This window comes from Saccoglossus kowalevskii, chromosome 22, assembly GCF_978046115.1.
Source record: "Saccoglossus kowalevskii chromosome 22, keSacKowa6.1, whole genome shotgun sequence".
NCBI classification, from domain to species: Eukaryota; Metazoa; Hemichordata; class Enteropneusta; family Harrimaniidae; genus Saccoglossus; species Saccoglossus kowalevskii.
This window is the reverse complement of record NC_140662.1, coordinates 20,598,643-20,617,832: the sequence shown is the minus strand read 5'-3', so window position 1 is coordinate 20,617,832 and position 19,190 is coordinate 20,598,643. Positions and strand designations below refer to the sequence as shown.

The 19,190-nt window shown below is 36.7% G+C and overlaps 2 protein-coding genes and 1 long non-coding RNA gene across 3 annotated transcripts; 1 reads left to right on the top strand and 2 right to left on the bottom strand.

The window, feature by feature from the left end:
- On the bottom strand, nt 1-3,262 carry LOC100371819 (C-type lectin 16-like). Its single transcript, XM_002734434.4, has 7 exons — nt 3,124-3,262; nt 2,540-2,609; nt 2,168-2,180; nt 1,825-1,998; nt 1,279-1,447; nt 337-416; nt 1-137 (listed from the first exon to the last, which is right to left on the bottom strand). Exons 2-7 carry the CDS (start codon nt 2,582-2,584, stop codon nt 121-123), a joined length of 498 nt encoding a protein of 165 aa, XP_002734480.1. The 5' UTR covers nt 2,585-2,609; nt 3,124-3,262; the 3' UTR covers nt 1-120.
- A 4,005-nt stretch (nt 3,263-7,267) lies between these two features.
- LOC100371969 (salivary C-type lectin 1-like) lies at nt 7,268-8,681 on the top strand. The gene is made up of 4 exons (XM_078008956.2): nt 7,268-7,470; nt 7,570-7,738; nt 8,265-8,344; nt 8,527-8,681. Exons 1-4 carry the CDS (start codon nt 7,341-7,343, stop codon nt 8,541-8,543), a joined length of 396 nt encoding a protein of 131 aa, XP_077865082.2. The 5' UTR covers nt 7,268-7,340; the 3' UTR covers nt 8,544-8,681.
- Nucleotides 8,682-11,358: 2,677 nt separating this feature from the next.
- Nucleotides 11,359-14,222, bottom strand: LOC144350901 (uncharacterized). Its single transcript, XR_013420381.1, has 3 exons — nt 14,153-14,222; nt 12,999-13,078; nt 11,359-11,514 (listed from the first exon to the last, which is right to left on the bottom strand). It is a non-coding gene; the product is annotated as an uncharacterized LOC144350901 (long non-coding RNA).
- Between the last annotated feature and the right edge of the window lie 4,968 nt (nt 14,223-19,190).

Sequence of the window (19,190 nt, the reverse complement as noted above, 5' to 3'; positions counted from 1 at the left end):
TTTACTTGTTAAACAACGTATTGTATTAATATTGGCTAAAATAAAATAATTTACATTTCATCGAACATGTGACGTTACTTGGTTCGTGTCGAGGCGTCGGTCATCTTATTGTTGAGTTTCTCAGCATTCGGCGTGATCTGAAAGTACAGGAAATAGTAAATTAATATGTATGTAATTCCTGCATAATTATTGTAACCATGGCAACTGGCGTAATTCAGTATGTAGTCCAACGTTACGCACTGGGCAACATCTGCGCATGCCCAGTGTCGTATTCAGATACATCCATATTATATGCGTTTGTATTCAAATTTGTGAGTAGTTGAAAATGCAACTTACGGTATTCACACACGTATCCTTTCTCTGCGTCACAGAACTCGTCATCCCAGTGATAAACTGGCTTGTTTTGTGGTTTTTTCCTGTAAAAATAAATATTAACTATCCGTTATATATTCATGGAAAAATATTTTAGCCATTTTAACGTGAGAAACGACGTGGAAACAAAATGACATTATTATTGTCAAAATTTCATTAGAAGCATTGACATACGCAGTAGCAAGTGGCTATGATATAACTAATTTGGAGCACATTCTCAGTTGTCAAAGACTTCCGAGATCTCGCTGAAAGCAAGAGTGCTACGCGACTTGCCCCCCCCCCCCCATTAGTGTTACATTCTCTTCCTAGAAGTAGTCAATATGTTACATATTTTTGGAGTGGTCAATTTCTTACACCATGCCATAACCAAAGTTAAGATACATAACTACACAGATTCGAGGACAAGGGACAAAACGACAATGCATGCATGAATCTTCTAAAATGCTTTTCGCTGACATCTAGAGTGTTATATCTCACTAAACTCAAGCAAGCCAAGATGTATAATTATAATAATTTATCGAAAGGATACTATTGACCTACGCTTATGTCGATCGATACGATCGCCGTGTTGCCGTCATGCAAACTTGGCAGTATTCCCGAGGCAGCCTGCTAATATGTGCCATATACAACAATCAGAGCTCCTCCAACAAAACCTTCCTTATGTTTCCACAGCATAAACTAGTGATTTGATATGTTATCCCAGTGTTAATCTCAACACACTCAATCAAAGTCCCTAGTAGACAATATGATTCTTCTCTATAACAAATTGATATTGAAATAAATACTCATGTTCTTTCTATTTTATAAATCCGAATCATTCTGAATGTAATCCATTTCTGTGTAGTGTACGCACTAAACGCACGTGTCTCGTTAGAAGTAGTAATTAGCTTACAAAGCTATGCCTACCATAGTTGGCAACAGTCTTGGCCTCCTTCTTGTGCTGGGTTGTTGTTGGGCTGTTCGGTTGGTGGTCCCTGGTACCATTGAGTCCACATGCTTGATACCTCAATTCCGTTCACCCATTCGAAAACACCTTCACACTTCAAATCATGACATCCAATCCAGAAGCCGCCACCTAGTGAAAAATAACCATGTGATTCGGTCAAATAATTTGTCAAAACATTCCGAGATTGATGTTCTATATTGGAAGGCATGATCTCTTTGTTTTTTGTGACGTGGTGAACACTTTTGTAACTGTGACATAGATATACAAGCGAGTAAATACAAAAGTAATCCACCTAGTTCTGGTCAAAAGTGTTGCATAAATTGTGACTGGGAAAAGCGAAACAGAAATATGTGAATGTAAATACAATTGCGTATCTAAATTATATAGAAAATAATTATCTATTATCTAAATTATATAGAAAACAATTATCTAATATCTAAATTATATACAATACAAATATCAAATATCAAATAACTAAATTAGAACTGGGATCTGATGTTACGTACCGGGACCTTCCTTCAACTCGGGGGTTGCCATAATGAATTGTCGAACAGCTTTGTTTTTGTTTTTCTGGTCAAATACAGCAAGTCGTCCTCCCGATGCATCACAAGCATCCCTAGCCTCAAACCAAGTGAAGTCTCCCAAGACGATATTCCATCGGTAAGAGTCTAAGTGCACGTCTAATAACGACAAAAGAATACACAGTTAGGGGGACGTATGTTATAATGTAATGAAACGTACATGAGTGTACTTCGTTTTGATGTTTATTCAGTAGGTCACAATATGTGTTATACCAATTGGAGATGATTTAGAAGATAACGATGATTGGTAAATTGGAATAATACTTACTGTATGGTGAAGCCTGTTAATGAAAAAAAAATACACACATATATGAGAATGTATAACTGAGTAATGGCGATTATATAATGACATATCTAGTATGCGTAACATACAATACTCTATACACAATATAGAAATGTGTATGCTGGTGTTTATAACTACAGGTGTTATAAATATACATAACATAACATAATATCGATTTGGGAACAACGCTGTGCAAATAAAATCATTGCGTTAAGTAATGAACACCCGTGTCTGAACAAAATACGACACCGCGTCGCCTAGATGGTTACGTTTACCAGTCGAGCACACAGCATTTACCGAACCCATGATGTTTAATTTGAATGATAAACAGTTGAGAATTCGTAAATATACACTTACTTGTACCACAAATGGTAATAAAACCAGTAAACAGTATCGTAACATTGTGAGGTTTGGCGAATCGAAGTAGCTGTTGAAAAAAATGGTTCATATGGCATATATTAGAACATATGCATACAGGTAAGTACAACATGTTAATAGAAAGGTATGTTAATTTACTTTCTACACAGCGGTGTTCTAATCGTGTTTATTTGAGAAAATATTCTTACTTTTGAATGTATCATCCAAAATATAAATTAATAAACAATATGTCAAGAAATAATCATAGATGAAATTTTCAGTTTTGTTGTTAATTTATCAATCATATTTAAAATGATCATCGGTTGGTTGGTTTGATCATTGGAGAAGCGAATTTGTTGAAATAAATAAGAATTTTGAAATTCTCGTCGATGAGAGTGGCACTTATTTGCGTGGAATATTGTTGCTGTATAAGATCGGCAAAAATGCAGATTAATTCAAAGTATCGACAGAGGATTCAGAAGACGCCGTCTATGATCACAGCTATGTACAACACAGTCACCGCTTGACAAACACTGGGATTGCTCGGAGTGGAATCAAACGCAATAAATTGAAAGCATACTTACCTGTGACTAGTGGACGTACAAAACCGGTCTTCTCAAGTGACTACATAGCCCATTGTAACCCAGTTTTTATAGAGACAGACAAACGTCAACCATACTGCTAATCCAAACGTTAAATCTCCTTTGTTTCCGGCAACACCCGAGAATCCAATCGGAACTCTCCAGCTATGTTTGATGTATAAAAAAAAGGTGGTTGCCTACTTACTGCACATTCTCCGTACGGTATATCTCAAAAGATATTTCTATTAATTAAAGTAATCGTATTTAGTCGGCTTGGCGTATGGTGCGATTGATTTAATGGGCTTCATTAACTTAAACTGCACAGTGGCATATGTCTGCAAAGATGAAGTCCTAATGCGGATGATGAACTCTGAAAGCTAAAGAGTGCCGTGCATTCTAAATAGCTATGGTACGTTTTAATACAGCTATCTCTAGCGAGCTCTAACTAGCTTATAGGAAATGAAAATGGCAATTTACATTGTTGAAGTGGGTTAGCTGTGTACACCCATTCATCTCTAATATTTCATCACTATTGAACTGCGCGTAATGTTCGCCGAGTTTGACAACGCGACTTCGAGATATACCTTTAATAGTGATTTTTGATTTACGGATAAATAAAACGAAATTACATTAACGGATATAACTGATAACTTTTCCAATGAAAACCTTAGCATCCCGTTGGCAGGCCAGTCACACTGGTTCTCACTACAAGAGGTTACGATCCCCCCTGCCAAATGCTAAGAAAAAACTGAAACGTATATATACATATTTACATGAAATATTGTCCACCTATGCGGATTTTTAATAGTATAGTAGGGTCCAACACACTAGTATGTCCCAAATATCTCCTGCTTTGACGAAATATAGTAGCAGGCATTATCAATAGATGTACGGGAAATGATAATAGACTCACACAATAAATGTGGTGCGTGTGCATATAATAACATTTCCTAGTTTAATAGCGCAACGTGCAATATAGCAGTTTAACAACAAAAGTTGTTAGGATACAATTTCACAGTGGTCAGATTCGAGTTAATTGACATTTATACACTTTACAAAGATTGTTTTGCCTAGTATCTGTATTCCAAATGACCACTATTTTGGACGCTGTAGAGAGAGTATACAACTGTCATGGGAACGTTGAGTTATCGATTCCTGATTTTGATTTTTTCCAACGTACTTGGCCCAAAGACTAGACAGTATCTACACCGCATTTCGCCCAAATCGTTGTTTGTTTCCGAATACACGTTACAGCTAAGTGGCGGATTATTTGACCAAATCAAATAGTTATTTGACTACAAAGTCAATCAAAAGTTTAATCTGGCGAGTTTCAGGTAGTTAGTCTAAATAATTCTTGACCGAAAACTGAAGTTGGTCTGCTGACGACTTCGGATATTCACGACCGTATTGAACCGTCGTTAGTACATTTTCAGATGCATTTGCAAAAAAAAAATCGAGCATGAATATATGATAACCTCTTTATTTCATACTCAATGAATACTGATGAAATTAAATTGTGCTTTCATTTTGTGCTTTAATTCTGTCGAGCCACAACTCGATTAGAACGTTCCTGTACTCCAACATTAAATCATATATCTGCATTTCAAATCATTTAACTATGATTCCATTAGTGTCCGTCTGGGATATATTCCAGTAGTATTTTAGTGTTTCAATAGCTTAATATTTGTAGCAATTTCCCAGGTCATGTGAAACACTTCTTCTTATTGTACCACAATGCGATTTTTGAACTTTAAGTTAAAAACTTGATTAATAATATAAATGTATTTTTTCACAACGTACATTACGCTTGATATGAGAACAGTTTAAATTCTTTCTTTTTTTCAAAACCAAAAAAAAACACAACAGCGACTTACAGCATACGGGTTTTCTATATAAATATCCTGGAGCGAAACAAATGTAATTGTTATATATAATTGTACTACTAAAGGAATGAATAACTTTGTTGTGCGTCGTCGAAAGCATCCGCTTCAACATTCCTGTAACTGGTGACTTTTTTTCAGAAACGCGCGTATCTCTAAATTACCCAAATTAGCCTCGAAGACATATGCCACTTTTCTGATTGAATTAATGCTTGTTTTTTAATAAATCACACCCGACGAGGACTTCACCATACGCCAAATCGGTTTAATTGATTTAAAAGACAAAAATTAAAACGCAGATTTTGAGATGAACCATATGGATGTTTGATTAATATTATATGCTGGAAAACACATTTATTTTTATACATCAAACATACTAGAAGAGTGCCGATTGGATTCTCGGGGGTTGCCGGAAACAAAGGGGATTTATCCTCCGGATTAGCAGTATGGTTGACGTTTGTCCGTCTCTATAAAAACTGCGATACAATATGAATTGTGGTCATTTGAGAAGATCCATCTGATGCTCATCGTCCTCGTGTACTAAATACAGGTAAGGCATTGCAATATTATTGACAATTGACATTGGTAGTATGATCTATCTTCTATCGGTCTTGTATGTAAATGATTGATTTGCGGTTATTCGATTCGACACACATTTATTTTAGAAAAATTATAAACGCCTGTATGTTCAGAAGGCTTATGTAGTAGAACTATGTCGCGACATCATTCATTCAATCGAATCAAATACAATGTGCAGAAATGTTTCGGAAAATACGAAATAGAACTGAAAACAGCTGTCTTTGATTCTGTAATCTACAATGAAATTAAGATTACCTCGAAAGCAGAAACACTACTATCCAGTTAAATACATACATGTGTATTATATTTACACAGTTGTTCGTTTTTAATCGATGTTTGTATCCATATTCTGTTGATGCAGTTGAACAAATTGTGACATAATTATAGAATCGTTTATTGTAAAAGGCGAACCGAACTAGAGTAGTTAAACCTGCAGTTTGGACAAGATCAGTGCGCATGTCTTACACCGTGTTTGTCAATGGCACCATGCAACTTGTTTGTTTCTTTGTTGCGCGGTGAATGTGGCGCATAAATCGAAGTAAACATTTTTATTTGTCAGACTAAACCTGAATTGAGATGAATAACTTACGTTTGTTTACACAGAAATAAATTCAAGATGTTACGACTGGCATTATGTTTTCTGTGTCTGGTTGTAGGGGTGAGTATATATTTCCATTCGAATTCGCCCCCTTTCAAAAATAAAGCAACATGTTGAATTTTGTGCGAACACGTTTTGCTTACAATAATACTGACATTATTTTATTATTTCTTTCCATTTCAACAGACGTCGGCAGGTAATTACAATTTTACATTTCAAACTTAGTTCCAATTAACCCCGTGTACTTCAAGCTTCATTCAGACTCGATATGATCTGTAGTAACCCCCCCCCCCCCTCAACTGACCTGTTCAGACATCACAAAGGCTTTAGTTTTTGAACGGTTTATGAATAATCTTATCCAACAATATTCGGAAATCGAATTTAGAAGTGTTCTCCGACTAAAATACATGTGATTGCGACACTAAACATTCGTTTGATTTTGCGATTAAAGCGCGGTGGTCGTCGCGCTGCGCATGTGCGACATTTGTGTTCTAAAACATTGATTTTCCCACAATCCAAAGCGCTTTTCAAATGGAAATCACAAGTATGAGGTTTGCCCTGGGCGCGACTTGCACTGAATACCGCCGGTGACTCCTTCGATACCTTTCAATCACCTAAAAATTACCTAATTAAAGCTTGGAAACGTCTCAGTTTGTACTCGTTGAACAGTCTTTGTTTATATGAGACCCAAATATCTCGCGCATGCGTGGCGCGACGACTACCGCTCTTTAAGCTTTCGATGTAGGTGCTCTAATATTTCAGGGTTTGTGGTAATACCAACTCGTTTTCTCATAATGAACACACTAGTCAGTGATCTGCCTGTAATACAAAGTTGGAATTCCACTTTAATCTTAACTAACATATTAAAAATGCAATTTTTTTTCCATTACTATTTATTTTCAAATTTGTTTGAACTAATGGTTTGTCTTTTTTAGCCCTTGCTAAAATAAACTAAAAAATAAATGTGATTAACCCCTGATATGTACAATGGTAAGAAACTTGAAATCAATCTCCACTTAAACTGTTGCATGTTCCGGTCATGTGTGTTTGAATAGCAATCATGTAACATGTGCATAGGTTCAGTTGTAAATAAAACCATTTATATTTTGACAGTATATGAAGTATATTACCAAACGTCCAGATTCGTGATCTACACAGACAAAATGGACTGGCAAAGCGCCAGGGCATATTGCGAGGAAGAAGGAGGACGACTAGCGGTATTTGACTTGAAAGCAGAAGACAAGACTGTCAGGCAATATATCCTCGCAGATCCCGACTTGAAGAGCGCACCTGGTAAGTATCAACCGCTTTTTAGTATATTTTAAGTCAGCATTCGTTCATAATACAATTGTTGACATCGCTTACAACAAATTTGAATGTGGATGTTGGCAGGTGGTGGGTATTGGATTGGTTGCCAGGATCTCCACTGTGAAGGTGTATTTTCATGGGTCAATGGAAAAATGCTATCCGAAACATGGACACATTGGTATGCTGGTCCACCAACCGCCCAACCTAACAATAACCCAGATCAACCAGGTGGCCAGGACTGTTGTCAGATGTGGTAAGTACAGTCGTTTTAATACGGCCAGCAATCAAAACTGTTAGGGGGGAATGTAATTCAACTTTCCCCTTTTTTCGAAATTTATCCGTACTTCTAGATTTTTCTAACAGTGAAGTCACAGATACGTTTAAACATTTTACTCGGGTATGAATTCTTGACAATGCATAGCTATGTTGATTGGACATAATGACATATTTCGTATCAGAAAATGAATTCCAGTCAAACAATTACACTATTAGCTATAATGCTGGGCCTAGTACACACCTTAAACTAATTATAGCTGGTGATCGGTTCATACATGCGTGAATGACAGCAATATTTATAAGAATATACCTGACTTATCATTTGTAAAGAAACTCACACTTTTAGGCAAGCTTTCATTTTAGCTGAAATTTAGTAACGCCGTGTGACCCGATTTTTTGTTTTATTCCGCGATGCCTGTGATATTAGTAGTGGGCGGATACAATATGTTTATAATATGTAATGACCAACCAGCTGTAAGACTAATCTAATTTGCATTCCGCAGGAAAAAGCCACAAAACAGCCCTGTGTTCCACTGGGATGATGATTTCTGCGACACTGAGAAAGGATTTGTTTGTGAATACCGTAAGTATACCACATATATTGCCCAATGTATTGCATCAAAATTGGTAGCTATAGCTTTATTAGTGATGTTATTTATTTGTTTGCAGACCTGCATCGTATCGAAAGTTTTATTCCCATTCTATATTGTCGGCATATTCAATTCAATTAACCTAATTTAAACCTATTTTGATTTGCTTGAACAGGACATGAGATCTGCTGAACATAGACTGGACATAACGCGGGATCTCGCTGATCTCGCGAGAAACACCATATAGAACATTTCATCGACATGTGAACGTTACAATTTTATTCTAGATACAATGCAAATTTCGTAATAAATAGTTTAACATCTATTTTACGATGGTTCAATTTGTCTGAATTTTATTATCCCTACCATAAAACAAAGCAATGATGAATATTTTTGAAGCAACACAAAGATTCTGGCTGAAAGATCGCACATACTCAGATACACTGGAGTAACTCAATATTACGTCCAAGAACACCTACATTCACCAAGTTGTCAAAAATAGTTAGAGGGTGGCCCTCATCTGAGAATAGAGACAACAATGAGTAAACACTGAATGAAAAAATATGTTGTTTTTAAGAAATGAACTGCACTAATGTCATCGCGAAGGGAAACTAGCACGTAGCACCATTCACGGTGTTGACACGTGGAAACAGGTTCTCATAGTATTTTCCAGGTCCGCGGGAACGACCGTGTCTAAACAGTTGTTAACACAAACACAGTAAACAGCACTGCTAACTGACGGGTAATTGAAATTATATTATTACTCCCAAGGGTGACACATATAATGCCAATAGCGTGGTAAATGGTATAGTGCCATTTACTTCGTGTCAGTGTTTATTTTCAACATGTTATAATAAAAACCCGACTCCCCTATAATGTTTAATATTCGTATTTCAATTTCCCCGACTGTGATTAGCGCCCTCATAGTATGTATTATCCGTATTTCAATTCTCTCGACTATGATTAGCGCCCTCATAATGTACAGTATTTATACTTTGAATTCCCCAGTCTCGATCGCAAAACTAGTTTCATGGAGTCTAATAAACTCAATGTTTATATCACGATTGGTTTAACTCACAGTTGAGATTTGGTGGCAAATGAATTCCAAGTTCCGATCTTGTTCACTGCGCCACATCATTTAATCAAGCGGGATTCATCTTTCATATTCATGTTATGATCGTGTAAATGTCACCAGCCTAAGCCAGTCATACCTTATACCGCCGGGATGCGCTTTCAAAATAACAGACATGCAACCAATAACCACACAGGTTCACACTTGTATACACTAGTTACATTTTGCTTGATCGTGAACGTGCAATGTACACATGTTTGTTTGTTGTTTTGGGTATATTGCGCCTCAGCTTGTCAGTTGCAGTATTATCTGAAATTCACGTATACAGTAAATAAAAGACCGGTTTACAAAAGTTCAAAGTTCAGTTCAAATCGAGATACGCATGCGTTGCCCTTTGAGTTGTCTTCTTTTTAACTGTGAATTACAGAAGACGCGCGTCTCTAAAACCACTGTTACTCATACACATATATCCCAAATGCAACGCGGAAATTATGTCATTAAGGTGCGCCCTAACCAACCATTCGTATCTAATCACTTATATGGTTCAAGTAAACTTGTGAAACCCCGTCTTGTCTTGTGATGGAAGGTGGTTTGATGACAGATCTCCCGTATGAACCAGTATTAATATTACCGTCTGAATGCAATAACCGTATAGCCTAACGACGGCAAACATTCAGGGTTATAAACCCCCCCCCCCCCCCAAATAGGAAAATTATGTATCTGTTTGAGAAAGAACAACAGCTCTGATAAAACAAAGCAAAGCAAAATCCTGAGTTTGAGGTGGAAATAAATGCATTTCAACCTGTTATGCTAGCGTTATGAATATATTATATATCCCGTATAGCACATTCAGTAAGAACTATACTGTTTCATTTTGTGTATGACTAACCTCATACCATTATTATGTTGAGTGCATGAATTTGTTCATGATATGATTATATGAAATATACATCGTGAATCACTAAATCTTAAATAAATTTACATAAATTACATAACATTCGGTGCTTTCCGCCTTGAGGAAAATAGATACCTTAGCTTTAAAACATAATTTTGCCGTTATTGCATTTACGGAATGTTTCAAATCACAAACATCAATTAAAATAACATTAATGATCCTAAAAATGATATAAAAAACAAAATGCGACATTTTAAACAATTAAAATGACATCACATTTAAGTATACATTTTAATATTCATAAGTATAGCTTTAACCTACTAGACAGTATTCGGGCAATGTACGACCGATTTATTCTTGTGAGCAACTACGTACACGATATTACTCACCATAAAACTCACAGCCATTTCGATATTTTTCAGATTTAGAGATGTACCCAAGATGGAATACATTATATGTGTTTTGTCTCAATCTCAAAATAAACATATTTTGTCCGAGCAGTGTTCGAGGAAAGTTTACGTACGAGTTTACGTACATGTGCCACTCATTAGTGAACGCATGTCCAGCGGCGACGTATATATCGCGCCCTCTATCGGTACATACCAATGTATTGTGCCAGAATGTTGTGTTTTCGGCGCTGTTGACATGTATTCCTCATTCGATGGAAAGCTTATCACCCGTTATATCAGAATCGTCAACAACAGAGTATACAGATAAGATGTTATCATTTAAACCCTTCCAAAGATAAACATTATGCAAATATCCACGAAACTGCAGTTGTAGTCTTTTCTTCTAGCGTTTTAAAACACTAATTTAAGCAACGTTATTTTGCAATTTCGATTTTTTGTAAACCTGGGGTGATGTATCAAGGTCTGAAGTAACCGTTTTATCAATTTTTGAAAAATCAAGAAAAAAGTGAAAATTTCCCTTCTCGCTACCTTAACATAAACATAAATAGACTGAACACATAGCACGACGCGATGGGATGACGTCAGCAAGGTATTCTACCTTACGACATTTATTTCAATTAATGCACATTGCACCATTCCAAAAAGTGATTGATAAATTTAAGTCATACATAATACATATTTGTATGTGGGTGTTTAATATTATCATTATTTTTCTATACAGCGGTATTATATTAGATTATCATACAACTTTGTTGAATCCACGGCGTCATTATTTGCAATCGTTAACTGAAAATAAAAAAAAAAATATTTGTGTTAAGTGACATGAGAACGAAGGAGTTGTGAAATATCCTTCGTCCCTCAATAATCCAATAGTGCGGTCTCAGATATAACGCATCCATTTTAGATTACATGTGGCTCTAATGCCTCTTTACAATAGTTACTCGGTGTATCATACACCCCCCCCCCCCAACCCGCATCAATGCGTCGACTGAAATATCATAATTATTTAGGTCAGAGTAAGAGTGGGCGTGATAAAGGGCGACTATTAGAGGAACTAAAAACGAGTACCACGCTTCGTTCTCAACGAGTTCTCAGTGGCCACTTAGGTTAAAGCGGGGGAGTCGTGACCTGTGCATGTGCCAGATGGCCATAGCGTGTCATTGTTTACAAAGAAGCGTCTACCCTTTGCGTTTTTAGTGTGTGTTGTTATCGTCGTTTAGGAATCAATTCCCGCGCGCGCGCAGGTGACGACCCTCCCGCTTTAATGTATGCGAGTTAAATACGAACCAATTTCTCCCGAAAAGCATTCCTCGTGCAACATATATGCCAAGAGTTTCCAAAATATACAAAGACGTCAAAATGTACTTCCCACCCTTCTGTGTGGTTTCTGGTTACAACGTGACCAGGCACACGACAGAACTTCAATGTATTGGTGGGTGGCAATGAGTGTTACGAGAGATCAATACAGATCACAAAGATGCAAGGGTCACTTTTATATTAACAGTTATTATGCTCAAATATACGCAATGTACGCATAAGGTAAAATCAACAAACAAACAAACAAACAGAATGGTAGCTATGCTGGCTGCAAACGTAATGTAAGAAATATAGATCAAAATAGTGGTACATTAAATTATAAAAAAAATCTTTTTGTACCCCACCAAGAATCCTAACTCTAACCCTCATCTAAAGCTCCCATTTCAATTGTATATGCCTTCTCTAGATAACTGAATATTATGTACATACAGTTAAATTGGGGAGCACTGGAGGGTAGGGGTAGGGTTAGTGTTAGGGTTAGGGGTGAGGTTACAAAAGAAACTTATTCCAAGCATCCTCTCAAAATAATACAATTCGTTACAATTAAGCCTTCACCCCGAACTTGGGTATTTGTTGGTGTCTGAGTGTTTACTTCAGGTTTTCAGACTGGCGGCGACGCCGAGCGCAAAAGACACACCTTCCTCGGGGCTTGGTTTCGTACAACGTGAGACATAAATGTTACAAATGTTACATACATGTTACATAACGCAACGGTTTATATAAACATCAGCCCCTGAACCGTAACCCTGTACTCCTGCGTTATTCCCATCTACCCGTATATCAACGGCTTCCATACATAGTTGGCGTTGTATGTGGGTAGGTAGGAAGACAGTGTATTACTCTTGCTTTGTTACGTAAGGTAATGTGTTCGTACGTTGATTGCTCTTGTATTACCCCATGCAACTTTGGTTTAATTATTCAGAATAACAGGCCACAGTGAACTGGTATCTTACCGTATTCACAGATGAACCATTTTCTACCCCAGCAATAATCGTCATCCCAGCTAAATCTTGGCCTCGTTCGAGGCATTTTCCTGAAATTGAACATGATAACGATATTTTGTGTGCATTTATTCCAAAAATAAACTGCCAAATCAAAATACAATGTACATTCAGCCATAATTGGTCAAGTATAAGATTGGCAGCATTTTTGTTTTGCCCTGTGTGCATGTTAGATTGCTTCTTCATTTGTTATTATTAAAGTTCACACGTTTATTGTGTGCATTGACAATAGACGCTTACACACATTCAATATGTCTACTGCGGAATTAGTAATTTTCTCCATTGCATACCTTATTGTGGATTCATTTCTAAATGTAATGTCAATTGGTGAGGTTGAGTTTATTATTCATTACTTATGAATACTCATTTTTACGTTGTCACTAAGCGTACATATCTTTGCTTGTATATGTTTTGTATAAAACGCCTTCTGCGATTTGTTAGTTGTCTTACCGGAACTGCTAATTTATTTATAGCAATATTATATTCATGTTGGGCTATAATACAATATTTGGTAAGTTTTAGACAAGCCGTATGGTATACGACAGTCAGAGACTAAAACTTGGATACAACTGATTCACCATGTTTCGAGAGAGTACGAAAAAATACCACATTGCTGTAAAAGAGTGTCATTTTCACTTATTTGTTGACCATGGTACGGCTGACCAAGTGGCGTCTGTATTCTATTAGTTGTTTTACCCATATTGCGCGATGTGGTTAACGTTTGCATGTCTGACTCAATCATAATTGTATTGTCCTTCAAAGACGTTTTAGTCCAGAGTGATTTCAAGATTATTGGACATGTTTGGAAAAATGAGGCTATTTTATTGTACATCTGTGCCAAATGCTATTGAATAATTGATAATTATTAATAAAAATAATTTATATTTATATTTCCCAATCGTGCTAAGATGGCACCATACATATTCTCAATATGTAGGTGTGTGAGATACTAAACCCCATTGTCGCGAGAACTCACAACCACATCAAACTAACTGAGCGGCAAAAAAAGCGATTACATTTTTAGCGCAAAATTGAATTATACAAGTAACAGCTTTTTTGCGGGAATAATTTCTATTATTTTGACAAGCATCAGAGTAATATCTCACCACATTTGGCAACAATCCTGACCAGTTGGGTCTTTTTGATGGTTGTTATTGGGTTGATCTCGACCAGGAGGACCTCTATACCAATTGGTGTAGCCTGAGGTATCAACTGATTGCCCATCAAGCCAGATAAAGACTCCCTCATGTTCTAAATCTCTGCATCCAATCCAATATCCATTTTCTATTGAATGAAAAAGATAGATGCGAATAATTAATTGGCACACACTCATTATCCGGCTTTGACAATTCGGTCTGCTATCTGTGTGCGTTGGTAAAGATCACTGACCACGTAATAGTTATTGCGCAAAATCCACATTCGGTTGTTCAAATCCTTCTGGATTTGTGGTCTCATGGAGGTTGCCCCGACCAAGAGTCAGTGTGCCATAGACTCGATCAAAAACTAAGACTGTAAGCTACTGCGATGTGTTGTCAAATTTGGAAACATAGAGATTGATATTAACAAACCATACTACTAAGGATACTACTTAGGCAGGTAAAATTGAAATCTACATAGCATAAGTTTCAGGGAATAATTTTGAAATACACGTTTAGATTCAAAAATAATAGTATCATATAATTTGCCAACAACTCAATAACTTCACATATTTTTTAAAATCTTGACAGCCACTAGCAATCTAAAAACCGTCTTGACTTATTTTTAAACACAATTTTTTTCTGAATCCTATGACTAGGATTTTTAATTCAATGTGTTCGGCTATTAAATCGCGAAAATTCACTTTGTGTCAAAAAAGGTATTAGACAATGTTACTGAATTACTTACTCGGTGATACCCACAGCTCTGGTACAGCCCGAATGAATTGTCTTACTGCTTTGTCCTTCTCATTCGTATCTAAAACGGCCAGTCGTGCTCCACGATCTTCGCACCAAGTCTTAGATTCGCTCCACATTTTCCTCTGCTGCATTACGACGAAGCGATTCTTAGTAACGCAAACTGTTAAACCAAACACAAAGAAAATACGATGTAGTGACTGTCATGAATTTGTTTTCGCGTATCTGTTGACCGACTTAATTAGTTGATTATTAGTGAATTGCTGTGTTATGTCTGTCATCGTTTAGGCCTATTTGAAGTTTTAGACGGAACTTGGCTCAGTGATTTGGAACTAATTACCAGATATCCGCCGCTATACTGACTAAGATTCTGATAGTTGATATCCATAGTTATTAATGTAGTGAACGATTAATCAAAAGATATGACGTATTCAGTACATAGTGTGATTGGCTTTATGATTGAAGGTTACGCCCTAGAGTCTTTTTACTGCTTTGTAATTGGTTAGAGTTTTGAAAATGAATAAAGAGAGTTTGAGTTGGTCTTGGGGAGCACAGCACGATAGACGCAGCCGAGAGCAGTCCTGGAGAGCCTTGGGGCGAGTGTTGACGCAGTCTAAAAGAGTCTTGGGTCAGCCTTGCGATAGTCTTGGGGATTTTTCCCCAGGGCGCCGTGTCTTATAGAATGCTCGATTGACCGACTAAGACGAGAGTTGAACCGTATTTCGTTGTATGCGTCTTATTTGACTGTAAAGTATAAGTGGCTTTCCCGATCCCATACCTCAAGGGGACGCGATAGAGAGACGAGACGAGTTTCCCCCCTGACAAGTGTGGAGACCCCGTGGAGAAGAAGACCCCCCCCCGTGATATTACTCGATTTCATCATCATGCTCATGCATTCATTTTTATTTTCACACCCACTATTTAAAAATGGTTAATTTTTTTAAAAATGTTAACAAAAACCTGGATTCGAACAACGTTGTTTACTATGATATGCCCTGTTATCCGTACACTATGAACCCCCCCCCCAACACGCGATGGTGCTGCAATACAGCACCCAAATCTCGCAAAATTTGCAGTATTATTCAGTTAAGGTATAGCAACTCGGACGTTGTAGCCGTACATATTCACACGCCCGTAAACCATTAACCTAGATTCGACACGCATATTTATTTAACCCATATTCAGCACACCCGGTAACCCATATTCATCACACTAGTTAACCCATATTCAGCTCACCAGGTAACACATATTCATCACACTAGTTACCCCATATTCAGCACACCCGGCAACCCTTATTCATTACACTAGTTAACTCATATTCATCACACCCGGTAACCCATATTCATCACACTAGTTACCTCATATTCATCACACCCGGTAACCCATATTCAGCACACCCGGTAACCCATATTCATCACACTAGTTAACTCATATTCAGCACACCCGGTAACCCATATTCATCACACTAGTTAACCCATATTCATCACACCCGGTAACCCATATTCATCACACTAGTTAGCCCATATTCGTCACACCCGGTAACCCATATTCAGCACACCCGGTAACCCTTATTCATTACACTAGTTAACCCATATTCAGCACACCCGGTAACCCATATTCATCACACTAGTTAGCCCATATTCGTCACACCCGGTAACCCATATTCAGCACTCCCGGTAACCCTTAATCATCACACCCGTTAACCCACACTCAGCACGTCTGTTAACCCATACACACCTCAATCTTTAACCGTCATTAATCATTCCCATTTTCACTGGACGATGCAATGTATATTTAAAGTCTGGCGTATTTTTTTCACAAAATTACTTGTTTAAAGAATGAATTATAATAATTAACAACAGACTAGTTACCATTGTGCATTATCGTGTTCGCATGCTGGAGAATGGAAAATAGAAAGGTTAATTATCACGAATAGTTTACCGCAACACGTGAAATACACATAATGTTTTATTATAATTGATCATTACGCCAAGTTTAAACACAGCTGTATTTGGGGACTAAAACAACATGACAAGATTGAGCCTTGACATGACGTCATCACGATACCTAATACTTTTTTCATTATAATATATTTTACTTGAATAGAATGTCGAAAACGTGGTAATCGGAAAGCAGTTCCCTATTCCCCCAGACGACAGCCAATACAGTGATTCGATTGAGATCATGTGGTGAATCAGGATAAATACGTACAGGATTGTGCAGCACAGAATAGAAATTGAATTGGAACTGTGTGTAATTGGTGCATCATATGCGCAAGTCAATACCGTTTTGTTTCTACGCCGTGGCAATTGATTATGGCTGTCGTAAAATGAACTGTAGTGATTTCAGAACAACATAGAATACTCACCACTGTAATCGAGGCGACGACAGCGAAGGATAATGTGTACATAACTGACATAGTGGCAATATCCTAGTGACAAATTAGAAAGTTGTTAACAATAATCAAAATAACACTGGTACTGTCTCAGTCTATAAACCCTTGGCCCTAAGAACGACCTTAACGTTTACGAGTTCACTCCATTAGGAAGAAAATATATGTAAAAAGAACAAGACATAACAGAATTACCTTCCTAGCTCTTACTCTGGCATTACAACAGCTGGTACAGCAAAATATGTATCGACAACTTTGAACATTGACGCTTTTCACAGCTGATATGAAGTGTTCATCTGACACAACAGTAATTATAAAAGCCACCTGACATCCTGAAAACAATTACAATTTAGATTAAACATTCCACATAACATAAAAAGATAAAAATAATTAAATATATACGGTAAACCATAACCCCATTTGTCGCTTATCCATGAATAAAGCATTCGCTGATATGCTCTATTTTTAAAATGACGAAGAAAATAAACATGGGCATATACCGTTTTTAATTGATTGCATTGTAGTTCATCGAAAACAAAACAGCATTTTCACATAAAAATAAATTCGCCTCACTTCGGGAAAGGGAAAGTGTAGTAGATTGTTGGGATTAAGCAATACAAGTATGTTGCTGCTAGCAAGTCTAATTATGGGTCTACCTGAATTGCAAACAAGTTAGCCAAACTGGCAAAGAAATCGCACAATCTAACATGTAACAAGAAAATATTCTATTATTCTGTTTTCTATAATTGCGTTGTATTGAATAATTACCAAAGACTACGACTATATCTACTAGAATGTTGTTACACATAATAAACAATCTCCCTATATTAGCGTGTTTTTTGTATTTACTTGAATGTGTTACAAGATGTCAAAGGTTCTGAACTCAAAAAAAAACTTATTGTAGACATAGGCATTACATTCCACAATTGATTTGACCGGTCTACTCATTAAAAACCAAATGCGTATACACTTAAAGAAATCAACATGCTTTTGTGTCATAATGCATCCAGTAAAACGATCCGTCCTGAATTTGTCTGAAGATTTCACGAAACGTTGACATGTCTTGAAAGCAGCGAATCTAAGACAGCGTGATCGAGGACTGTGCGTGGCCCAACTACTGCTTTGACGGGTTTCACGCTGCCAAAGAATGTTACCTTGTGTTATTTCTCTGTTTTCTCAAAAAAGCAGAAAAACGAATATTACTACTTCGTCTGAACAAATTGAGTGACTATAACTGCTTATTCCTTACGTTCACTGAGTTTAACATAACCGGCGTGGAAACAACGTATAATAATAATCGACGCAGATGTTTGATTTAACAATGGTTTTCACAATTCAGCAGAATATTTAATCTCCATATGTTGATTCCTTGTATCGCATATGCAATATAAAAAAAAGAAACAAGGATTAACTTAGTAATACTCCATTGATTACCAATTGTGATTACCCGTATATCAATTGTCAAATCACAATTGTCAAATCACAATTGTCAAATCACAATTGTCAAATCACAATTGTCAAATCACAATTGTCAAATCACAATTGTCAAATCACAATTGTCAAATCACAATTGTCAAATCACAATTGTCAAATCACAATTGTCAAATCACAATTGTCAAATCACAATTGTCAAATCACAATTGTCAAATCACAATTGTCAAATCACAATTGTCAAATCACAATTGTCAAATCACAATTGTCAAATCACAATTGTCAAATCACAATTGTCAAATCACAATTGTCAAATCACAATTGTCAAATCACAATTGTCAAATCACAATTGTCAAATCACAATTGTCGCTAAATCGGTAGAAATAAATCAAGGGATTAACCTATGCCAGAATTATATGTAATACCACA